At 39.6% G+C, this 26,184-nt stretch overlaps 1 protein-coding gene and 1 pseudogene across 5 annotated transcripts; both read left to right on the forward strand.

Annotated features, from left to right (window-relative positions):
• Window positions 1-14,456: 14,456 nt before the first annotated feature.
• LOC131308216 (uncharacterized) lies at window positions 14,457-23,400 on the forward strand. 5 transcript variants are annotated; one of them, XR_009194379.1, is made up of 7 exons: window positions 14,457-17,155; window positions 19,293-19,388; window positions 20,484-20,577; window positions 20,684-20,728; window positions 21,242-21,339; window positions 21,463-21,868; window positions 23,382-23,400. XR_009194379.1 is itself a non-coding variant. In XM_058335067.1 (2 exons), the coding sequence occupies exon 1, from the start codon at window positions 14,840-14,842 to the stop codon at window positions 17,141-17,143; it is 2,304 nt and encodes a 767-aa protein (XP_058191050.1). In that variant the 5' UTR covers window positions 14,457-14,839; the 3' UTR covers window positions 17,144-17,155; window positions 17,285-18,351. The 5 variants fall into 5 exon arrangements, 1 of the variants encoding a protein (XP_058191050.1); XR_009194380.1 differs by lacking the exon at window positions 20,484-20,577; XR_009194381.1 differs by lacking the exons at window positions 20,484-20,577; window positions 20,684-20,728.
• Window positions 21,772-25,170, forward strand: LOC131308217 (cytokinin riboside 5'-monophosphate phosphoribohydrolase LOG8-like; annotated as a pseudogene).
• The last annotated feature ends 1,014 nt before the right edge of the window (window positions 25,171-26,184 follow it).

Genomic DNA, 26,184 nt, shown 5'->3' on the forward strand with positions numbered 1-26,184 from the left:
TGAATCTAGGTAATTATAACCTAGGTCTAGCTTGTAGTCAAAATCTTAGGCTAAGAAAGGCTAGGATAATGGCCCATCATAGGTTGTCTTTAGGCAAAAAAAGACTTAGGCCTATTAAGGTAGCTTGCATGGCTAGGTTAGTCCTTGGATTGGACTATGGGAGATTTGTTGGAAGGAAAGGAGACAAGGGGTACAAGATTTGGTCTAAATCAATAATGGAAGGTCAATGGAGATTAGATTTGCCAAGGATTGGAAGGATGAAGAAGATCTTGGTGAGTACAACCCAATCTTTCTTCTTTCTTTCCTCCTCTCTCTCTCTCTCTCCCTCTCTCTCGGCCCACTCTCTCTCTCTCCTCTCGGCATCTCTCTCTCTCTCTCTCTCTATCTCTCTCTCTCTCTCTCGGCATCTCTCTCTCTCTCTCTCTCTCACAAGTACACTTATATAATATAAATGCAAGAAAGAATAGGAAAGGTACAAAGTACAAGATTCTTTCCAAATCCAAAAACCAATAAACAATCCTAATTAGACACATGTCCCATTAAATAAATAAACTAGTGTACTAATGTACTCTAGGAAGATCAACTCCCCAATAAATTAATCCAATTGGGTACAAAACCTCAATATAATAAGAGAGTACTTAGGAGAATCTTAGGCCTTAAAGGCTACTAAGTACTTTTTATAATAAAATAACATGTACTTTATCACATGGGGTTTAAGAAAAAGACTAGTTTAATAAACCCATGTACTTGTTGGAAAGATTAAACCTTTTACCCAATGGATAATAAATCCCCTAACTTTTATTGTCCAATGGACAAAAGTTAAAAGGAAACTTTTATATTAAAATATTCAAGGTCCTTTAAAGCATGTGACAAAAGCCTTATATTTAAATATAGGTGTGGTACCAAGTACCCAAATTAAATAAAAAGGCTAGAATTCTCCCCATTAGATTATAATAGAGTACAAGTACTAGGAAATCTAGGGTTTAGATATACCCCAACATTTTAATGCATAAAATCACATGGGAAATCCATACTTGATTATTTAAATAAAACCTTGTACCTTGTTGGAAGATTAAGGTTATTACCCAATGGATGATAATTTTCCTAGCGGGTAAAGACCAAAGGATAAAAGAAGTACAAGTACTTTTACATTTAAAATAAGATTTTGAAAAGACTACATGTACTTTTAGTCAAATATTATAATGAAAGGCTTGTTGTCCAATGGACAAAAATTACCCTAACCATTATGGACCAATGGGTAAAGGCAAAGGTTCAAAAGGTTCAAAAGGTCCAAAAGGTTCATCTAGCAACTAGGTGAGTTTGGTTGCTCGGTTCCTCCAAGTAGTCGGTTGGAAATCTAATTCGATTGGCCCCGAAGGACTAGAATCTAATTACGATGGAAATTTTAACAAGAAATCATATAGCCACTCAAGAGAAAATAAGTAATTCAAATAAAATTCAAATATTTAACGAAATTTTTATTGACCAAAATTCAGGGGTGTTACATTTGGTGTCCATGATTTCTGAATTTCTCTTACGCGTCATTTCGTATACCGTGTCACTGGTTTCACTTTTCATTTACCAAATCAACATTTCCAAAATCGTTTTTAACACACCCAACCTCGGTTCCGCCATTCCGGTCTCCTGAGTATCCTCACAATGGTTCCGCCGCACCGGGTTCCCATTGGCACACAAAACCTGAATTGGCTCCTTTCCGCGGATAACCAAGCCATATTACCAATGAGGCTACCACGTCCGGCCCCATTGGCAATCTTCACAATGGGCTACCAAGTCCGGCCACATTGTGGTTTTCACAATCCACGCAATGGGCTACCAAGTCCGGCCACATTGTGGGTTTTCTTACACACAATAGGCTACCACGTCCGGCCACATTGCGGTTTCAAAACATACCTTGCCATTAACATACCCTAGGTGTCATGTTTCTACTTTCTCAATTTTTGTGTCATGTTGCATGCATAGACTTTGCGGTAGGACTTTTCACGTACGTACACATAAATCATTCATTGTAATCTTGAAACTAAACTAACAAGATCATCCAACTCTATATTACTAATCATGCTCACATCACCACTTAAAGCATAACGCCACATGTACGGACGCCTTTGGAGTGAAAATCACTTATGCTTTACAACAAGACAAGTAATACAAGCAATTCATGCATACATGCTCATAACCGTCCTAAAGATCAAAATACGAATACTTCTATCAAACGATAAAGTCTTATCTTTCGAAAGTCATTCTTTCTTTCTTTGTGGGAAGTTCAAAACAACATATGTTTATTAGCATAAAGTCGATTATTCCAACATGCTCATACTTCCATTAGCGAAAATAAGTTGTTAACTATCATGCATTTCAAACATTATAAGTGATAGATAACCTTATATACGGAAAATCTACTTATACTTCCAACATACGGTTCTACGTTATATGTTGAGTTTAGTGGACAAGGGATTCTACATTTCTTCTTGGCGGTAGTGACGACTACGAAACGTAAGTTGACGATCGGGCGGAATAACTTCCTACGGTAGGCTTCCGGTAGCTTTGAAAGAGAAAGGTTTCTCTCGAAACTAGTTTGTGACTAAAACTACTAAACTTTATGGATCGAAAAGTGGTTTAGGATGAGTTTCTTGAAGATCTTAGGAATAACTCAAGAACACTCAAGAACAAGTAAGAATACAAGGATTTTCTAGAGAGAAGTTGGAGGATTGGAAGGTGTGAGTTGAATGGTGTGTGGGGGGTCCTATTTATAGCAAAAATTTGGCTCTCCCTCTCCCCTCCTTGGCCGGCCATATCTCTCTCTCTTTCTCTCTCTCTCTCTCTCTCTCTCTCTCTCTCTCTCTGATTTGCTCCATTGTGTAGTCAAATCACATCTTTCAAGCTCATCATGATTTGTCAAATCCAATCTTTAGGCATAAGGCTATAAAATAAAGTAGGATCTTAGGCTTTCTAGGTAAATCTAGGTGATCATAGTCTAGGTTGGCAAGTCTTGCAAGTCTATGGTAGGGTTTGATTAGGCTAAGGTATAGCCTTCCATGTATGGTCAATCCTAGTCTAGGTTTTGTAGTCAAAATCTAGGTTATTAAGAGCTAGGTCTAGGATGATTAAAGGCTAGGATTCTATGCTAGAATTTGACTAGAAATGGGTTGGCAAATAGGAAATAGGCTTATGGCTACATAGGACTAAAGAGGTAGCTTGTGCAAGTGTCCAAAACACATGCACACACTCCACCTCTCCCTCTCACTCTCGGCCTCCCTCTCTCCCTCTCCCTCTCCCTCTCCCTCTCGGCTTCTCTTTCTCTCTCTCTCTTTCTTTGTACTATGTACTACTTATATATATATAGATAACCATATATATATGCACACTTAGGTACCAAGTAGTCTAGGATGGGAGGTGATGAGTCACAAGACTTAGGTTGCTTCTTTTGGAAGCAAAATAAAGACTTCTTTTTGTATGACTTGTCTTGTCAAGTATATATACACATTGGTAAGCCTAGTCTCCATCATCCATGGGGTAAAATTCTCCCTAACAATTATTGTCCAATGGTCAAAGGTGTAATAATGGTAAGTAAGGGTGACAAGACTAGGCTTACTTCTTTTGGAAGTAAAGTAATGGCATGGTCCAAGATCCTTACATGACTTGTCAAATCAATGCTTCATTGGCAAACCAAATTTCTATTATCCAAGGGTTACAAATTACCCTAACAAATATTGACCAATGGATAAAGAGGTAATAATGATGGGTATGGCCTTGAAATGACTAGTCATGGGGTATAATGATTACCTCTAATAGCCTAATGGTTCAATTAGGGTTGGGAGGGGTTCATAAGGCTCAAAGATGGTCAAAAAGGTCCATCTAGGGTTAGGAGATTGTAACTAGGTGAATTGGTAGTTCGGTTTCTCCAACTAATCAGTTGAAAACTAATTCTACTTGCCATGTAGGATTTCTTAGTCAAGAAATAAAATTTAAAGGGCTTAAATCTAATTATGACGGTTTATAGGGATTAAAAAGGAATTTTTTTTAAAAGAAATTTCCAAAGAATTAAGAAAAATTCAAATATTTAACGAAATTTTTATTTACAAAAATCAGGGTCGTTACATAACTGGACAGAAGTTTGAGAGAGGTGAGGAGTTGTGGTTTTGGAGGTGAGGGAGGGGTTGTATTTATAGAGAAATTGGAGAGGAGAGGAGAGAGAGATATTACGGAAGAGGGAGAGAGGAGTTGCCTAGTGAAGGCTTTGGGAGGGAAAAATATTCTAGTGTGGATGAGTGTAGGAATTGGTACAGATATACGCAGAAACAAGCCTCACGGTGTTCAATCGCCCGGTTTTCGATTTCGAAAAATTCTAAGCATTTAATCGTAACGTCACAAAATCATTTCAACGCTAACCACGATCTTTCTTAGTGAAAAAGTAATCTCGATTATCAAAGAAAATATTTTTGTGAATTTTTGAAAACTCAATTTGATTTTTAAATGGTCTTTAACTAATTAATAGGAATTTAATTAATTAAAACAAGAATTCAAAGAAAAGCTAATATTACGGAATTTTTATTTTATTAAAAATTTTGGAATATTACAGGCAATGAGGGAGTTTAGTCGAAGGAATCCATCGACGTTCGACGTGTCGAGCAGTGACCCTCTCGTGGCCGATCATTGGCTAGCCCAAATCTGAAAACTTTTCAGGGCTCTTAGGATTACCGAGGATGACTTGCGAGTCAATATTGTGGCCGTTCAACTTACTGGGGAAGCTAATGAGTGGTGGGAGTCCATGTTGGAGTCGAGGAAGTATGCAAGGAGAGTGGCAACGACCGCGGCTCAAGCGAATGAGCCAGATGTAGAGAACTTAACTTGGGTCGAATTTGAGGTGCTCTTCCAAGAGCAGTACTTTCCGGGGACTAGCCGTGACCAACTAAGGGAGGAGTTCGAGAAGTTGGAACAAGGGAATATGACCGTGTCGGAATATGTTCTAAAGTTTCAATCTTTGTCCCCTTTCACACCGGAGTTGGTGGCTACCGAGGAGAGAAAATGTAGGCGGTTCAAAAAGGGGTTGGATGACACCGTGAAGAAAATGGTGATGGCACAACGTAAGGGAAGGTTCGCCGATTTCGTCAAGTGTGCAAGGAGCATTGAGATCCCAAAGGAGGCACCAAGAAATCCTAAGGCTTGGGAGCCGAGGTAACCGGTAGGGGGTATGAGCTCTTCTTCGGGGAGTTTCGGTAGTCAAGGAAGGAAAAGACAGCGAGATCAATTTTCAACTTCGCAAGGTCCGTCAAACTTTAGGCCCCCATCGTCTTCTTCTTTTGGGACTCGGGGAAATCCGAATAGGCCTCTGATTGTGTGTCACGAGTGTGGTCAGGTGGGGCATATTCGTGCTCAGTGTCCACGGCTATTGGGTACATGTTTTACATGTGGAAAGGCTGTCCATTATGCGAGAAACTGTCCACATGGGGAAGGGACACAAAGCGAGTCGGGTTCGGTGCAGCAACCGAGGGGTGGTCAGAGTTCTGGTCGGCAATCATTCCGAGGCACTTAGAGGCAGCAGCAGCCTCACTTTCGTCAGACCATGTCAGTTCAATGATCTCAGGTTGAGAGAGGAGCGAGTTCTTCGACACCTACTCAGGGTTCCGATCAGCAGGATGGACATGTTCAGAGTCAGATGACTCAGGGAAGGGCTTTCGCGATCACATCCGCTATTCTGCCTCCACCACCTCCTGTTGCTTCTCAGACCCTGGAAACTTCCGTTGTGAGGGATACATTTCTACTGTTTAACTCCTTTGCTAGAGTATTATTTGATTCTGGAGCATCATATTCATTCATTGCTGCATCTTTTGTGTGTGCTTTGGAATTGAAAATTGAGAATACTAGTCCTTTGTTGTTCGTTGAGACACCTATAAGGGGTAGATCGCCGTTAGATCGTATTTGTCGGGATTGTGAGCTCATTATTCGAGATTGCCGTTTTACCTTTGACTTCATCATGTTGAATATGTCAGGGTTTGATCTTATTTTGGGCATGGATTGGCTATCTACATTTCACGCTACCATAGATTGCTTCAAGCGTCGGGTCCGTATCTGTCCACTTGGGGATTCTTGTTTTGAGTTCTTTGGGAAGCGTCGGGAACCGTTAGAGCCGTACTTGTGTGGGTCTCGGGAGCAGGAGTCGATGTATGCCTTATTAGCGAGCTTGGCCTTAGATGAGGATGTGTCCGCACATGGGGAGTTGCCCCTTGTTGTTTGTGATTTTTCGGATGTATTTCCGAAGGAGTTGCCTAGTTTGCCACCCAAGAGAGAGATTGAGTTCACCATCGATTTACTTCCTAGCACCGCTCCTATTTCTGTACCTCCTTATTGTTTCACGCCCGCCGAGTTACGAGAATCGAAGACTCAGTTGCAAGAATTGGAGGAATTGGGGTTATCCGCCCGAGTACATCGCCGTGGGGAGCACCAACCTTGTTTGCTCAGAAGAAGGATGGGTCGCTTCGCCTATGTATCAATTATCGTAAATTAAACCATGTCACCTTTAAGAATTAGTATCCAATGCCTAGAATCGATGATTTGTTTGACCAACTTCGAGGTGTGACTTGTTTTTCTAAGATCGATTTGAGGTCCGGTTACCATCATTTGAGGGTTCGAAGGGAAGACATTCCAAAAACCGCCTTTCATACTCGTTATGGCCACTATGAGTTCGTTGTTATGCCTTTTGGATTGACGAATGCACCGGCGACTTTCATGGATTTAATGAACCGCATTTTTCGTGCCTGTCTTGATCGTTTCGTGGTCGTTTTCGTGGATGATATTCTTATTTATTCACTTTCGGAGGAGGAACATCAAACCCACCTTTCTATCGTTCTTGAACTCGTGCGAGAACACTGTTTGTATGCAAAACTTAGTAAGTGCGAGTTTTGGTTAACCAAAGTCAAGTTTTTGGGTCACGTTGTGACAAAGGATGGGGTGTCCGTTGATCCGAGGAAGATAGAGTCCGTAATGAATTGGCAACGACCGAAGAATGTATTCGAGATTCGTAGTTTCTTGGGTTTGGTTGGGTCCTATCGTCGTTTTGTACTTGATTTCTCCCGTTTAGTGGCTCTGATCACCAAGTTGACTCGTAAGGGGACTCATTTTGTTTGGAGTGACTCGTGTGCGAAAGCCTTTGAGGAATTGAAGAGAAGATTGACTACTGCGCTGGTTTTGGTCATGCCCGAACAGGGAGTCGGTTACTCCGTGTATTGTGACATTTCGAAAGAGGGATTGGGGTGCGTATTGATGCAATTAGGGTGAGTGGTAGCATATGGATCGCAACAATTGAAGACTCACGAGCGGAATTACCCTACTCATGATTTGGAGCTTGCAGCCGTCGTCTTTGCTTTGAAGAGTTGGCGTCATTACCTTTACGGTGAGAGATTTGAAGTCTTTTCCGATCACAAGAATCTAAAGTACTTGTTTTCCCAAAAGGAGCCTAATTTGCGTCAACGTCGTTGGATGGAGCATTTAGAAAACTATGACTTTGAGTTGTAATATCACCCGGGAAAGGCGAACGTGGTAGTAGACGCTTTGAGTAGAAAATTGACTCACCTTGCAAATCTAGCCATTCATGAGTGGAAGATGACAAATGATTGGGGCACTTATGCCTTGCATTTTGAAGAGATCCGTGATGGAGTCACCTTGTGTAACTTAACCGTCCAATCAACCTTGTCGACTTGAGTAATTGAGGCCCAACAGCAGGATGAAAAAGCGGGAGAGTTTTGTGCCAAGTTTCTAAGCAGAAATGCTCGAGAGGGGTGGATGATTCATGCCGATCAAGGGTTGCGATACCAAGGAAAGTTGTTCATACCCATTTCGTGTCGGGAGGAAATTTTGGGAGAATTTCACCATTCACCATTAGCCGTGCATCCGGGGGGACACAAAAATGTATCATGACTTGTGTAAACAGTTTTGGTGGCCGAGAATGAAGAGGGACGTCGTCGTTTTCGTGTCCAAATGCCTTACGTGTCAACAAGTCAAAGCTGAACATCAACAACCTGTCGGGGAGTTACAACAGTTGCCAATGGCCGAATGGAAGTGGGAGAACGTGACTATGGATTTCGTTACCGGAGTACCGAGGTCACCGAGGGGGCATGATGCCATTTGGGTGATAGTTGATCAATTGACCAAATCAACGCACTTATTACCTATCCAGGTTTCAGACTCGATTGATATGCTTAGTGGTTTGTACATTCGCGAGACTATCCATCTTCATGGAATTCCCGTTTCCATCGTGTCGGGTCGAGATCCAAGATTTGCCGCGCGTTTTTGACAAAGTCTATAGGCTGCTCTTGGCACCAATCTTTTTATTTAGCACCGTGTATCATCCTCAAATGAATGGGCAATCTAAGAGAACGATCCAAATCCTAGAAGATATGCTTCGGGCTTGTGTTATGGACTTCCAAGGAAATTGGGAAGATCACCTACCGTTAGTTGAATTCGCGTACAATAATAGTTATCAATCTAGTATCGAGATGGCACCGTATGAAGCTTTGTATGGGAGACCGTGTTGATCACCTATTTGTTGGACCGAGTTGGGCAAGGCTACGTTGGTTGGGCCAGAATTGATCCAAGAAACTTCTGAGAACATGAGAGTGATTCGCCGATGCCTTCTTGAAGCACAAAGGAGAACCACTGAGCAAGTCCAAGTGATTCGCCAATGATTGTTAACTGCGCAAAGTAGGCAAAAGAGTTATACCGATCGTCGTCGCCGACCGTTATCCTTTGAAGTGGGGGATCATGTATTCCTTAAGGTGTCATTGCGGCGGAGATTATCTTGTTTTGGACAGAAGGGCAAGCTTTCACCGCGATTTGTCGAGTCGTTTGATATTATCGAGAAGATCGGGGAAGTGGCATATCGATTGGCATTGCCACTGAGACTATCGGGCGTTCATGATGTATTCCATGTGTCGATGTTGCGAAAGTACAAGCCAGATCCGTCACACGTTTTAGAGTGGTCCGAACTAGAGTTAGAAGCCAATGCATCTTATGGAGAGGAGCCGATACGTATCCTAGACTCGTGTGAACAAGTTTTGAGGGGTAAGACCATACCATTAGTGCGAGTTCTTTGGAGTACTCTTGAAAAGGAAGAATCAACGTGGGAAAGGGAAGACGAAGTTAGAGAGAAGTATCCGCACTTGTTTTTAAATTAATCAATGTGAATCTTGAAACTTCAAATCCTGATTCATTGTTTTGGTGAGATATGTTGTGGCATGAGCATGTGTACTTGATGCATGATATTTTTTTGACTTGAATTATAAATTTCGGGACGAAATTTCCTTTAGGAGGATAGAATGTAGAGATCCGTAGATTATCCTATTTTCTTTAATCATTTAAAATATGTGGAATATTGTATTTTGAGGTTGTATTGATGTTTGAAAGTGTTGGTAGCAAGTGAGATTTGATTCGGTGTCCGTCGAAAAAATTTCATTTTCTGCCCAGCTTGTATCGGTACTTCCTTTTGCCTAGTACCGGTACATGGTGTCCAGAAGTTGTGTTTTTTTGGCATTTTTGGGGTTTCAGTACCAGTACTGGGAGTCGCCCAGTACCAGTCGACTCCTAGTACCGGTACATGCTGTGTTTTTTTGTAATTTTCAGCACGTTTTTTGGACCACTATAAATATCCCCATTTACCATTTTTCACACCCAAAACCCACAAAATACACCTAGAAACACCCCCTCTCACCTACCAAACTCCAATCTCAACCAAAACTCTTGATTTCAACCTCAAATCTTCAAGATCCAAGGGTTTCCAACATCAAAATCACTTAAATATTGCATTTGGTGAACAAGGGGTAAGTTTTGTGTTCTTGCTCTCATCTTTGGGCTCTCACCCACATTTTTCTCTCTCTCCTCTCAATCACTTGTTGATCTTTGTTCATTTGTCATGTTTTTGGGTTGTATTCACTCTAGATCTTGTATCTAAGCTTGGGTGGAGCTCGTTTTTGGTGGATTCAAGCTCATATCTCACGGTAGACCTAGGGTTTTGCTCAAAACCCACTTAGGTAGGGATTTCTCTCTTCTTCTACATGTTTTGTTGTGATTATGTGTGATACAGGTGTTTATCTTGCTATATATAGTCGAATGGAATGTTTTATGGCTTGAGGATTTCATATTCCTTGAAAATGATATTGTAGTCTTGATTGCTATGGTCCTAGAGCCATATGTGACGCAATAGATAATGTCTATGTGTGAGTGGAATGAGTCTATGGTATTGGCATTCATTGTGATGATAGTGGGGTTGTTGTTGTAAATCGAATGTGGAGTATATTGTGATGCAAGGGGTGGAAACACAAAATCGCAAGGGGTGGAATTTATTGGAAGAAGTGTGTGTGTGTGTGTGCACATGTGTATGTGTGAGAGAGTGCTATGATACTTGTAAAGTGTGTTGGCATGCATTGTTTGGTTTACTATTTAATTTGATTCGCCGTGTTCATGCTTATCATCTCATTACATATAGATTTTGTAGAAAATTTCCTATTGGGCTAGTGTAGCTCAACAAAATCCTTCTTTTCAGGTCCTAATGCTGGACAATAGATTGCATGCTATGGCGTGCTTGGATATGAAGATTTTTTGGAAGCTAATTTGATTTAGTTACTCACTTATCTTTGTAATAGACTTACTTTGATTAAAGATGGCTTTGTAACTAATTTACTCTTGAATTACCTTTTGACTAAAATTTGCAATATTCTAAACACGTTGTACTTCGATCGAAGTTAATTTGGGCTGTGGTGCCAAGGTTGTAATTACTTAAAATTTGGGGACTTGTTTTTTGTAAGTTAAATAGGTGGGAAATCATTTTGGGTATCATTTATCTTATGCGAGGATCTTTTATCGAAATGGTTTATTTATTTATGTTGAAAATCGAGGGCGTGACAATATTATTATGCAAACATTATCCACAAGATGTTCTCATCAAAAAGGATAAAATTGATTAAAAAATAAGCAATTAAATATAAAATTCATTTCATAAAAGCATGGCTTTTTAGTATAAATTTCTAGCAGTGGGGACCCTAGCTAGTCACATAATTTTTCGATAGGACTCAAAGTTGGTCCTAACTTTTTGAAGGCCTAAACCGAAAGTTAAAAATGAGCCCTTTTATCAGACTATTGTAAAGGGGTAAAAAAAAAAGTATTGGATTATTGTAAGGGGTAAAAAGTAGGAGGGACCCTTCAAATTCAAAAAATTTTAAAGGCCTAAAGAGACTGCAACATAAGCTTTAGCTCTAGATTAGTTCTGATAGGACCCTCTGGTCCGCATTCTATCCTTGTTTTGTGTTGTACTCTCAATCCTCGCTCTAGCAAATTTTAGTGGTTAAAAATATGTAGAGACCCGTATTTATTTTGTCAATGTTAATATTTTATAAATGCATGATTAATGATAAAGAAATATGAGATAATGGTGTTTATGTGATTTGGGGCTAGAGTGATGGAATTAATTGTGGAAGGGTGCAAAGTGTGATTTATATATATGTGAGTATATAGGAGGGTGAGAGAGTAGAGAATTATATTTCTCCTCTCATCTCCCTCATGTCTCTCACTCCTTTCAACTCTCTCACTCTCTCTTCCTCTCTCCAAATTTCCACTCACTCACTCAAAACCCATACCAATCAACCTCAATTTTGCATTCTACTTGAGGTTTTGGACTTGCTCTTCATCGATTAGAGCTCGGTGTGGTGTATTCCGGTTGAATCGAGGTTTTCGGAAAGCTAGGGCTTGTATCCTTGGGGGTTCATTCTTCGACTTTGAGGTAGGGATTCTACCTCTTAATATTTGTAAAGGGAGTGTTTTCTTGCCTTGAAATCGTGCCTATAGTTGTTATTGTTATTGTTGTAGTTGAATCCTTGAAAATCTACAGAAAATCTGCTCGTAACGTCACCGTATCGATATGGGCTTTTTGCCATATCGATACCATTTCAAAACCATAACTTCAGAATTTCTGATTTGAATGTTGTATCGATACGGCCATTTTTGCCGTATCGATACCATAGCCTTATGAACAGTTTTCCTGCATTTGTTATGTACTTCATCGTTTTGACCCCCAACCATTTCTAACTTGTTCTAAGCACCTCCAAACCACCCCATAACATGATTAATCGTATTCGTTGAGTTCATGGAGTATCCTTGCATCTCTCGCCTTGGTTTGGTGGAAATTTTACATTGTTTACTTCTTGGACTTCGGTTGAATTAAAATGACATAATACGAGGATATGTGATGCTTGAACACTTATTGACACAATGAGAACATTCGGGACCCATCGATGGGTGGGTGCCTGGCAGGGGGTATCGGGATCCCTTAATTGGCTCGGCAGGAGCAAAAGCTCATATTGGTTACATTTAGGACCTACCGATGAGTATGGTGTCTGGCAAGGGGTATCAGGATCCCTTAATTGGCTCGGCAAGAGCTTCGGCTCATGACATGTATGATGAAAGGACTTTGCACACTAGAAAGATGGAAAAAGTTTGAGTTGCACGATGAGTGTTAAGTGATTGTTGAGCTAATTGAATTAAGATTGTTGAGTATCCTGTGGTCTCGTACATGTTCCTATCTTGAGATCATCCAAGCATTTCATTTGCATATAATGTTAGCGTTGAATTTCCTACTGGGCTAGTGTAGCTCAAACCTTACATTATTTTCAGGTACTAACTCAGGCCAGTAGCTAGCATGACTGAATGTTTGGACATGGACACATTTTGAAAGCTAACGATGAGAAGTTATTTGTCCATCTTTGTAAATCCCTTTTGGAAGATGTATTTGTAACTTTAAATTTGTAAATCTTTGACTATGACAGATTGTAATCTTTAACTCTTTCTATACTCTGTACTTATCTAAATTTGGGCCGTTGATGTAATCTTTTGGAAACTAATGGATGTTGAAGTGCGATTATGGAAATGGGAATGCTATATTATTTTGGGTATTGTACGGATTGTGAGGTTTTATTTATGGAAATCATTTATAATTATGTTTAAAATCGAGGACGTGACAAAATGTTTCAAAAATATGCTTTAGCGCCCGCGTTGCTGCTCATGCCCATTCTGTAACTTAGGTGTCGATTGAAGACTCGGAGCATCTCAGCCGTTCATCGCAACAATCAATTCTTTGAATTTAAAAAATACTTTTTACTAGAAGTGTCTCTACTCTTCCAGCGAAGAGTCTTTTTTAATACTAGACCATAGAAAACACATTGGGAAGACTTCAGATGTTGCTACATTACACTGTAGTGAGCCCCTGCACTACAGGATGCCCGAATTTCTAGATTGAAGTTGTCTATTAAAAATGTACCCTTTTGCTTAAATTTACGGTTATTTTTCCACTAGTTTTTTTTGTTTTTTTCTTAATTATTTATAGATTCGAATTTTGTATATTAATCATTTAGCTTGATGAGTCGAATCCAGAAAAAAAATTTAAGACCACAAGTCGCAAAAAGTTTACTAAAGATGAAGAATTTTAAAAAATCATTCCTTATTTTCTTTGGTATTTTTAGCGTCCTCTTGAATATTTTTTCAATTATAATCTATATTTTTATGTTATACTGATTTCACTCATTGACAAATGATTAACAAAAAAATCATAAGAAACTAAAATAAAATTATACTCCATCCGTCCCAATTTAAATATTTCCTACGATTTTTTTGCATTTTTAAACCCAAAAAATATATTTCTATGTATTATTTTTTAAATTTTCTTACACCAAACTAAAGTACTCAATGAGCACTTTAATTTGGTGTAAAAAAATATAAAATAATAATATGTAGAAGTATAATTTTTAGTGGTTTGAAAATGAACGAAAAATCGTAAGGGACATTTAAATTGAGACGGATGGAGTACTAATCATTTTTTGAAATAATAATTTAGTCCAAAGTCCAAACCGAAGCTGTGGATTTGTTTTCTTTTCTACTCTATTAGCATCTCCAATCCATCTGTATTCCTCCAAAATGGAGGATGAATGTGATACATTGAAGGAAAATTTTATCATTTATTCATTATTTTCTTCACTTTTTTTATTTTTTTGCAAGAATCTTGGAGGGATCCATCTTTCTTTTTAAGGATTTGGTCCTCCAAGAGGAAGTTTGCTCCTCTATTTTTAGAAGGCCAAAAGCAAATTTGGAAAATCAAATATCTCCAAACTCTAAAAAGGTCGATAGATCACTCTGAAATTCTCAAAAAAAAGTACAAAAAATAAAAAAAAAAGAAATAAATTATTAACAATAATTTTACAACCACACAAAAATACTTTACACATACTCACGAAGGAAGTGAGAGCGCCATACACACTACATACATACACACTGCACACATCCAATATATATGGGGTGCACTTCTTTTGTGATGTGTACAAGTGTTTGTGCGCTGTGTGGCATTGTTGAATTATAAACTTTTTCCTCAAATGTGTTACATGATGCTCACAGAATCGAACTAACACAAACCCCTCTCTCTAAACACACACACACTCTCTCTCTCCTTGACTGTATTCTGTCTCTCTATCCTCTATCCTCTCTCCAAACTTCAATATGGTTCTCGGCGAAGTCGGACAACGACCCCTCCACTCTGGACCAGAATAACACCACTCCAAATCTCCAGATCTCTGCACCCTGGCATGGACCCCTGCCGGAAGCTCCGGCATCCGCCGACAGTCCTCCCCGCCTTAACGTAGATCCGTATCCGCCGGAAAACCAACACCCCATCAGCCCTTCGAGTTAACGACACACATGCCCCTGAACGAAAAGCCCCGAAAAACTTCCACGTCAATTTAGCCGTACGACACACTCTTGATTTTCTTTGCGGCTGGCTGGCTTTCTCACAATGGCGGCGACTGATTCCACAACCCTATCCGTCGAGCTATCATCAGCCGACGAGGCGGCTACGAAAGCAGTGCACAAGAGGTACGAAGGGTTAGCAATGGTACGGACCAAAGCGATTAAGGGCAAAGGGGCTTGGTATTGGGCGCACCTGGAGCCTATCCTTGTTCAAAACTCTGATACCGGCTCACCTAAATCAGTTAAACTCAAGTGCTCTCTCTGCGACGCCGTTTTCTCGGCTTCGAACCCGTCTCGAACCGCTTCGGAGCATCTCAAGCGAGGGACTTGCCCCAATTTCAATTCCTCAATTTCCCCAACGCCCATATCCTCTGTTTCCCTGTCTTCTTCTTCCATGCCCACTCTAACCTCGCCTCCTAGTAACCGAAAGCGCTCTTCTTCCGGCGTCCGAGGTGCTGCTGCTGCTTCTTCTTTCCAGCTTCCACCGCTTGGTATTGTCGATCCGTCGCGGTTTTCAGTAGAGCTTGCTTACCCGCTGCCGGTGTCGGTTGCTACTGTTGTTACTCCCACTGCTGGCGGAGGCGGAAGTGGGTGTTCTTATTATACTCAACAGCAGCAGCATTTGATGTTATCAGGTGGGAAAGAAGACTTGGGTGCATTAGCTATGTTGGAAGACAGTGTGAAGAAGTTAAAGAGTCCCAAATCATCACCTGGGCCAACCTTGACAAAAACCCAAATCGATTCATCCCTTGATTATCTTTCCGATTGGGTCTACGAATCGTGTGGGTCGGTCTCATTTTCAAGCCTCGAGCACCCAAAGTTCAGAGCTTTCCTAAACCACGTCGGATTGCCGCCGGTTTCGCGACGAGAATTTGCCGGTGCCAGATTAGATGCTAAATACGAGGAAGCGAAATCAGAGTCAGAATCAAGAATCCGAGATGCCATGTTCTTTCAAATTTCATCCGATGGGTGGAAGTCAGAGAATTTGGTGAATTTAGCTGCGAATCTTCCCAATGGGACTAGTGTGTTCCGAAGAGCTGTTTTCACTAGTGGGGATGTTCCTTCCAAATATGCAGAGGAGCTTTTATGGGAATCGGTAAGGGGCATTTGTGGAAATGCTGTGCAACAATGTGTAGGTATAGTGTCAGACAAGTTCAAAGCCAAGGCATTGAGGAGTTTAGAGAGTCAACACCATTGGATGGTAAATCTTTCCTGTCAGTTCCGAGGGGTTAATAGTTTGATCAAGGACTTAAGTATGGAGCTTCCATTGTTCAGCAATGTGGCAGAGAGATGTCTAAAACTAGCGAATTTCGTCAATAGCAAGTCTCTACTCCGAAACTCCTTCCATAAGTATCAGTTGCAGGAGTATGGGCAATCTGGGTTGTTAAGAGTACCTATCAAAGACCACGATAAATCCAACTTTGGATCCATCCACACTATGGTGGAGGATATATTGAGTTCGGCTAGGGCACTTCAGTTAGTCTTGCTTGATGAGTCGTACAAGATCGTGTCCGTGGAGGAGCAAGTCACTGGAGAGATTGAGGAAATGCTGAGGGATCCTCATTTTTGGAACGAATTAGAGGCAGTCCACTCGGTGGTTAAACTGATCAAGGGAACGTCTCAGGAAATTGAGAAAGAAAGGCCACTGATAGGGCGATGCATTCCTCTTTGGGATGAGCTGAGGGCTAAAGTGAGGGACTGGTGTTCTAGATTCCACGTTGCTGAACCTCATGTGGAGAAAGTGATCGATAGACGGTTCAAAAAAAACTACCACCCGGCTTGGGCTGCTGCGTTCATACTTGATCCACTGTATCTAGTTAGGGACACCAGTGGGAAGTATTTACCCCCATTCAAATGCTTGACACCTGAGCAAGAGAAAGATGTGGACAAGCTCATAACCCGGCTTGTATCAAGGGAAGAGGCTCATATTGTTCTTATGGAGCTTATGAAGTGGAGAACCGAAGGGCTTGATCCAGTATATGCACAAGCTGTGCAGTTGAAGCAGAGGGACGCCATTACAGGAAAAATGAGAATTGCTAATCCCCAGAGTAGTAGGCTTGTGTGGGAAACTCACCTTACTCAGTTTAAGTCATTAGGGAAAGTTGCAGTTCGGTTGATCTTCCTTCGTGCGACTTCGTGTGCGTTCAAGTGCAATTGGTCTTTCTTGAAATGGGCGAGTACCCATGGGCATTCCAGGTTAGGTATGGATAGGGCACAGAAGTTGATATTTATTGCTGCTCATTCAAAGCTTGAGAGGCGGGACTTTTCAACTGATGAAGAGAAGGACGCGGAGCTGTTCGCAATTGCAAATGGTGATGAGGATGATGTACTGCATGAGGTCTTTTATTGATGCATCTTCCGAGTAAGGCTTTTTTTTTTTTTTCTTTTTCCCTTCTCTTTAGAATGTCAGATCAGTAGGATTTACTAATTAATTTTTTTGTTGGCTTTTGCTACTTTCACCTTGTATTCATCTACTTGCTCCTTTCGGAAGAATTTAGCTACCTGGGGTGGGGTGAAGAGGAACATGAATGAGAATTTGGATTATGTGTATTCAGTACTTGGGACACTCATGGTTCATTGCAATGCTCACTCCCATCCAAGCGTGATCAAAGGGATTTGTTGAAAAGGAACTGTTTTTTCTTTTTAAGATAGGATGCTGCATAAACTTGAGTTATAGATGTTCTAACATATAAAATATTTATGACGGGGAAGCTTTTCATTCTCCCTTGGCTTTTTTATGTTCAAAATTTCTAATGCGGAATGAATTTCTATGGAGTTTGGTCAATTCCTGTTAACTTCTTTCTTGAACTTGCAGTTTGCTTCTGGACTGCAATTTATATGTTCATACTACCATTAATTGTAGAGTTCTTCGATATGAAGTTGACGGCAGTATTTGTTCGAAGCAGCTTTAATCCTCTATATATTGACTTTCACCTCACCTTTTTTCTGAGGGAAAAAATATTGACTGAAATTATAGTTTGTGTGTATGATAGCGATAGATCCGGATTAACCAACACTACAAGAAACAATAGTACATTATTTGTGACAGGACTATTCCCATTGCAAAAGGCTGCTTTTAGCGACGGGATGTTGTCTCGTTGCGAACGTTCAAGTAATTGCCACGGGAGAGTGCCCTGTCGCAAATACGAAAATCAAAACACCCGCTCTTAATTTTGCACTTTATTTTCCCCTCTTTTAAAAGTTCACCAATTTTTTAGCGGAAAGATTAGGGGTGGTTTCAGTACTTGTGAAATACATTGAGCACATTTGGTGACCAGTTTTCTGGTCGCCGAAGGGTTGAGGCTGAGCCACACATTGGCCCACGCACATTCATCTCTCTCTATCTTCAGTTCGGAACAGGAGAAAAAAAAAATCTCAGATCTGGCACTGAAGAACTTTGTCTCCCCCTTGCTCCTTCCGCCCACTCTCCTCCTTCTCCTCTGCTTGTTTGTTTGTGTGTGTGATGACACGGGAAAATGAGGATGTAAGCATCACCGGTCTCCGCCATTTGCGAGCGAGAGAAGTTTCCAGAAATTAAGCCCAATTTCAGAGAACCCACGAGTAGCAACAGCACGCGACAGATAAACCAGGTTGCTTCTCTCTCTCTCTCTCGCTATACATATATGGGAAAATCTATAACCCCCAATTTCAGAAAACCCTAGATTTGTTCTAGAAAAGAAACCAAATTCAAAAACCCTCAATTGTTTCCAAAAATTAAGCCCAAAGTGTAAACCTTGTTCTCTTCTCCGTCACTTGATAAACTCCTGGTTCGTATAAATTTGTATATATGGCTTGGATTTCATTATGTGCTTAACGGAGAAGAACTGATACCTTGAGCCGTTGAGAGTGTTCTGCTCTAGTTCCAATGTTCCATTCAATAGACTGTCATTAATATTGGGTTCTCCTTGATCAAGTTTTTTGTCACTTGAATGGGTACAGGCAACTGGATGGCTTCATTCTTACAGATTTTCATTTTACAATATCATGTACCCTTCTTTTATATTGTTGACTAGGCAAATAACAAAACAATTTTAGCAGGGTTTGTTCGAACTTTTTCCCCTCAAAAGGGACTTAAATGTACTTCAGTACTTCTTGAACTTGAATGATCCTATTCCTGTATCTAAGGAGGAATCCGAGCAAAATATATTCTTATTTAATTTACTAGTTGAGTACATGGTTTATTGAAAGAGCTTTGAAAACTGCTGGTTAAGTGTTTGTCCTTGGCACATTGTTTATTCAACCTTATTTTGTCAGGAGAATGAACTCAATTGACAATAGCTTATGTTTTTAGGTTCACTATCCCAGGTTAGTGAAGTATATCGCAGCTCACTACCCCAGGTTTTGATTTTGAGCCATGAGTATAATATTTGATTCTAAACAGGATCATTAGTTTCATTCTTTTCTTTTTCATACTCCATGTCGCAAATGTATTATGTTTATGAAACGACTTATTATAGTACCTAACTACTATATGTGATATTCGTTTTCTAATTATGCAGAGGGGAACAGAATTGACATCTCATATTAATTGAAGGACGCTGTTGCGAAAGGGAATTTACACATTTGTTTGTGGAAGATGAGAACGTAGAAGTCAGGTAAAGCATTACCCTTAAAAGATAGAGTATGATACTTGGCCATCTTTGAGTTGTACATTTTTGTTGTTGTTTATTGCCATTTAATTGTTGGTGAAATTCTCTACGCTCATTATGGACTTGCAATTGGTATCCAACTTTAGTTTGATGGCAGTAGCTAGTTCCTCCCAATTGGTATCCAACTTTAGTTTGATGGCAGTAGCTAGTTCCTCCCAATTGGTATCCACCCCCAAAAAAATCAGCTTATTTCTTACTTTCCAAACAAATCATGTGAAAAAAAAGACCTTGTGATTGTAGCAAGCATAGCATACGAAATCAGCTTAATGTTCTCATTACCTCTTCTTTTAAATTTCCATCCATTCCACCAAAAATACCTTTTGAATCGACTACGGGGAAAACAATACCAACCCCCACCAAAGTTCCCAAGTTCTGACATGCTCTATGGGTTGATTAAATACAACTACTAGAATGACTTCGTTTAAATGATGCTACATTTTGGTTTTGTACCCACTGTAGTTCCTACCGACACACTCCATTGTTATCAGTTAAATTCCATGCTTGTTTGTGCAGTTAACTTCTTCTTATGAGTAGGTAGCTGGGTTAGGTAGGTAATTTTTTTGGAGTTTTTGTCTCCTTCCACAGGAGCTTACATGGAACTCTTCTGCCATCACTACAAGGAAAAAGACTTTTCCCCGCATTTATTTCCCAGCATTTACCAAAAATCCCGGTAATAGTTACTAGTAATATACACGCGGCAGTCCCTCTCTCACGGCCCACCCTCACAACAACCCTAGCCCCCAAATGCCTTCATCTCGCTCACGCCTCCTCTCTTCTTTTCTTCTCCTCTGTCTCTCTCTCTCCAGATCTAGCCCCCTCTCCTCCCCATCTTCTCGTACACTCTCCTCCCTCACTCTCTCGATCGTCCACACCCACCACCACCGACCTCCTTCACAGTTCTCTCAACGACGATCAACACCACAAACACCGACCATCACCGTGAACGATGATCGTCGACCACTGCACTGTACCACCAAGGTTCCTCTCTCTCTCTCTCTCTCTCTCAGTCGCTCAGTCGTTGTGTGTTTGTATGTGTCTCAGATTAGGGCTTTGATTAGGAATCCGTCACCACGAATGATGACTGTCGACCACCACCGCAAACGATAGCCGTTGACTACCGCACTGTACCACCAAGGTTCCTCTCTCTCTCTCTCTCTCTCAATCAGTCGCTTTGTGTGTGTCTCAGATTAGGGCTTTGATTAGATCCTAAATTCCTTATCATCCTATATTGAACATTGCAGATTCAGCTTCAATTGTATACCGGTTCTGCCCTAAAAATTTTAGTGGTAAGTTTTCTCTCTTTGGGCTACTGTCTGCTTTGCTACATACACTCTCTGATTGAATCTTATTTTCATTCATCTTTGTTTTGCTACATATACTCTCTGATTGAATCTTATTTTGTTAACTCACAATAGTGCTTTGGTTATTTAAATATGAATTTGAAAATTGGTGGTTATTGGACTGGGATTTTCCCGTCCAGAATGTAACTTATTGATGGTGAGACTGTTGGGTTTTTTTTCTTCTGGTATCAAAATGTGGAGTTGTGAGGTGGGTTTTGTTTTATTGAACTGGTTTCATGACATTGACAATGGCAATTGATACTGTTCTATCTGTGTTCGGATTTGGAACACGAGCATAGGAGGATTCTGTTATTTTGGGTGTTTGATATTTTGTGCTGGTTTACTTCCCTCAGTTAATGAGATGATTATCGCTTACGTTTGGTTCCTGATTTTCTGTTATTCGAGTGTTCTTATTGCAATTTTGTCATTACCGAAAAAAATTGTGACTTGTGATTTCAGGTCGAAAGGAAAATAGATTTGGTGTATGGTGGAGGAAGTGTTAGGCTAATGGGTTTGATATCCCAGAGAGTTTATGACAGAGGTTGCCATGTTCTTGGGTAAACTAGAGCCAATTTGTATTTTACATATTTTAAAACGACAAACTTGTTCATCGATTTAAACTAGGGTCTACTGTTCATGCTTTAGCATATGACTCAACTCTTAAATGCTCACATGTGCAGGGTCATTCCTAAAGCTCTTGTCCCTCTCAAGGTATCAATAATGTTCTGATCTCTATAATTTTGTTTCCAGTGTCAGTATGTCTCAAGTAAATGATGTTATTTCCTCGTAGAGAGAATTTGAGTTATTCTTACGATCACATTATCTTTTTGATCAAAAGGTGGTCGTGAAGCTACTCTCATATGAGGTTAATTTGATTCTTGGTGATATTCTTAACTTTGATTGTTTCTATTAGTTGCTTGTTGGGTGGTCTAACTCTTTGAAAGAATGACTTAAAAAAATACTTTCCAGGGTACCTTTTAATTGTTGTCCTAGTTCTCTATCTGATGGAAGTGCTTCAGTAGCCCTTGTTGCATGAGTGTAAAGCTGAAATGGCTAGAGAAGCTGATGCTTTTATTGATCTTCTGGGTAATTAACTAGACATATGCTTAGCTCCGGAACCTCGCCTTCAAATATTAGGTTGGAATACCCCAAGCGTAGGGCTAGATCGTCGGTAGTATAATAAACCGGTAAGTCCTTGATCGTACCACAGAGAATCAGAGATAGCTTAATCGGATTGTAGGTTTTATAGGGTGGATTGCGGCGTTTAAGACTACCAACTTGGTTTTGCTTTAAACGGTGGAAATGATAATGAAAAAGACTAGAAATGAGCTTTATAAACTTAAAAGAGGCAAGTCTAGGGATCGTCTATCCCTTGACAAAGGCCGTTACCGGTTCTCAATTATAACTCAGGCAAGAGTCACGACCGCTTGCTCATGCTCAGAAGATTTAACTTTAACGACTACGTTTATCAAAAGATGTGATTAAGCGGAATTAAACTAACCTATTTTTTTTAATGTATCTAACACGTAGGAGGCCACGAGCTCGCAATATGCCGCTTGCCAAGACCGCTTGACTAAGCGACATACCAAGGAGTTAACACCCCTCGTTTAGACCGAAATGGCTAGGTTAGTTCGATTTTGAAAACCATGATTTTAAGCCCGAAGGTTTGAGAGCCAAATAACCACCTAAGTCCTCGGGAAAGATTATCCCGAGACTTACCCAAACGACTACTCACTCATAACTAAAGCACAAAAGAAAGCATAAAAACGAGACATGAATTTTAACCGATGAAAACGAAAACAAACTTGATATTAAGGAGGATTTAGTCCGCACAAGCAACTTTAATAAACGAGAAAACAATAAACGACTAATACCTTAAGGTGTTCTTCAAGGAAGTAACACAAAAGCTTAAAAGCTTTAATGGAGTTCTAAAAGCTAAAAAGACTTAAAGGTGTATTGAATGTGAGAGTGATAAAGAAGAGAGAGGGTGAGGCTATTTATACAAGGTGGCCCTCCTCTCTCAGCCAAATATCTGAAAACGTACCAAAAGTGAAAAACATTCCATAAGTGGAAAGTCCAAAAAGCAGAAAAGATCTGCAGAAAAGTAACCGTATCGATACAGCTTCTTTTCCTGTATCGATACAACATTGAAATGGTCTTTCTCCGAGCTTCCTGTTTCCTTATGGTATCGATACAGTATTTTTGCCTGTATCGATACCGCCTCGTTTTCCTGCAGCCTCCAGGTTTTGGCCTTGCATTGGCACCCGAAGAATCCCCCGACTGCCCAACGGCCCTCCAAATGCCTTCACAGCCTTGCCGGCCTCGTATCACGCTACCCCCGACACTTGGGCATACTCATGGGCTAAAGTTGGGTTCGAAAAGCGATGTATTACGCCGGTTTACCTGAAACACGTAAGAAACACCTTACGTGCAAAAGTACTATAAAAACCGAAAAAACACAAAATAACTGACATAAACCGAGACTAGGCGCACCAAATATACACAATATTGGGTGCTTATCAACATCTTTTTTCTCTTGCGGAGAAAGTATAGTTGCATGCATTTGGTGTACTTATATTAGTGAATTTTAATTATTTAGGTGGATATCGAACTGTGGAAGAGGTTCTAGAGATGATAACATGGTTGCAACTTGGAATTCATAAGAAACCGGTGACCCATCAATCTACATTCAGAAATTTTTTTAATCCAAGTGCTTTTTTTTCCCCTAGTTATGTAAATGTGTAATCCTTGTGCAGGTTGGTCTGCTAAATGTCAGATGGGTACTACAACTCTTGTTTGCATTATTTGACAATGGTGTTGAAGAAGGTTTCATCAAGCCAAGTGCTCGACACATCATCCTTTCCGCTCCAACTGCCAAAGAGCTTTTTGTAAAGATGGAGGTATTGATCCCACTTCACTGTCAAGATGATTTTGTTTTCATTTTTTCCTGTTTTTCTTAGTTTGTCAATGGAAGGAATCAATTTCTGTTGAAGCAGACATAGAATCATGTTTGGCTGTAAATAGAAACAACTCCACCTGCTTTCTTTATCAACAAATTGTTATTCTTTGTGATTTGATTTCTAGTAGAATCTGCCTTGCTGTTTTACAAAAAGCATTGGATTATAATGGAAATGGTTAATCAACACACTATTCCCTGGTCATATCTTGCTGTTTTACCTCTTTTAAAAAGCACAAAGTTTATTTGAAAAGGAAATAGTACGGTTTGTGGGTCAGATATTCTACTGCAATTAGGTGGTACCTTAATGCAGTGGCTTGATCACTACTTTTGGTTGATATGACTAGAGTGAGTTAAAATGGTTGCATCTAGAACGAACTAAACTCATTGCATTGAAGCAGTTGGATCACAAGGCAACTCTTTTGCGTGTGTTTTTTTTCCTTATGCGCGCTTTCCTTTTGTGTATTCGCAGGTCAGGTGTGGATTAAAAGAATGTTGACAAATTCTGGTAAAAAAAAACAAATGGTACTATCCTTTTTCATCCGAGTTCTTAATCTTAGGTTCAATGTTTTTAATTACTCTTGCAATTTGTTAGCAATGGAGATATGCTTATGTGACAGATGAGTCTTTATGAAAGTTTAGTAGTGCTCAGGAATAGGGATTTGTCTCTTTATGCTTATGTTGATTCTTACTTTGGAAAATATGCTACCCCTTGAAGATTTTCTGCTGCTGCTTCATTATATTAGGTTTGTGCTCCACTGGCTTCACTTTAACATGGTTTTATTAGGATTGGCTCTGTGTTGAGAATGCTGCTAAGGCGGCTGTTGTTATTACCAAATCTCTGCTGATGTTGTGCTTAATCTTTACCAAAAGTGATGCATATGATGGGGCTACCCTCTGCCTTTGATGTTTCCTCCTCCATCAGTCATTGTTTACATCAGAGCATTGTTGTTCCATTTTGCAGTCTCTTTTGTTGGATACTTATGTTACTAATTATGGACATGGAGCTTGTATCTTTTATTTGGCTTATTAAGCTATGCTTTATTCCTTTCTATTGGATTCAGATTGTATTATATTATCATGGTGCCTTTTCTTTTAACAAAAACTTGCTAGATGCTTGGAAAGGGATGGTTTCAACTTTCAAGACCATGTATGAGGCAGTTGGTGCAGATTCTAGGTTCGAAGCGCGAGAGCGGTGCCCACGTTCATTAGTAGAAAGAACCCCTCAATTGAAGATGATTTTGGAAGTTATAGTTTTTCATTTTTCAACTGTTACTAGTAAGGACCGTAAGGTACAGTAATAAGACGTTACATGTGCTTTGATAGACAATCTATAGTTCCATGGTTGAAGATTTTTTTTCTTTATCCTAGTTGTGCTTTGTTTGAATGTAGATTGTGGACATGAAATCATATGATTTTGGGATGTTGCTAATTTTTTTTGTTAGATGTTTCAATCCTATGAATTAAGAAGGCAAATGCTAACTACAGCTATGTGGCACCGGTTTGTGTTGTTCACGAGCCAGCCTTCCAACCTTTTAGCCGCAAGAGTCAAATCAATTTCAACGTGTCAAGCATTACTTTCACTGTCTGCACGGAAATGGCAATTTTACCCTTCTTGTTGTTCCCGCCCCATTACCCCACTTTTACCACTACTTCTCTCTCTCTCTCTCTCTCTCTCTCTCTCTCTTCCATTTCTCTCTCTTCCCACTTTTCTCTCTCGTCCTTTTTTATTTTTGTTCTAAAATGTTTATAACTATTAGGGCCCGTTCTTGAACACTTTTTTAAAAAATAAGTATTATTTCACATTTTCAAACTCAAAAATAATATAAATGAAAAATAATTTAATCTACTCGTATAGATTTACTAAATGAGATCCATATTGAATATACAACTAATTAAAACTAAAATTTTAATTTTTTGATGTAAATTTTTATATTGCCAAAATTTTAGTGGAGTGATTTTCACACTTCTCTTTTTGATATTCAAACTTTTGTTTTTGTTTTTTAATATTGCAAGTATATGTATTTTTTTGCTAAAAGACAAAAAGAAAATGTAGACATAAAAAAAGGAGTGTGAAAATCATTTCTCGAGTTTTATACTATAAATTTGTGTATGTTTCAATTGTTAATTGTCTACGTATAAATAGTAAAGATGATTTTTTTTTTTTGTCTTTATTCAATTTTTTCTGCATTTGTTAGTTTTGCATCAAATGTTTGTGACTATTGATTTGTCTCGACGAGTGAAATTGAATAAGTAAATAATTATGATCAAGTCTCATAATATTTTGAATAAATACAAAAATAAATAAATAAGTCGGTCATATTTTCAGTTCTTATTAAATTTAACAAATTCTGAAACAACTTTTACTGATATTTGATTTAGCAATTTTTTTCAGGAACCCTTAAAAAAAAGTTTAAGATTAACTTGTTTCAACATTTTATGTAGG

Source organism: Rhododendron vialii, chromosome 11a, assembly GCF_030253575.1.
Source record: "Rhododendron vialii isolate Sample 1 chromosome 11a, ASM3025357v1".
In the NCBI taxonomy this organism is placed as follows: domain Eukaryota; kingdom Viridiplantae; phylum Streptophyta; class Magnoliopsida; order Ericales; family Ericaceae; genus Rhododendron; species Rhododendron vialii.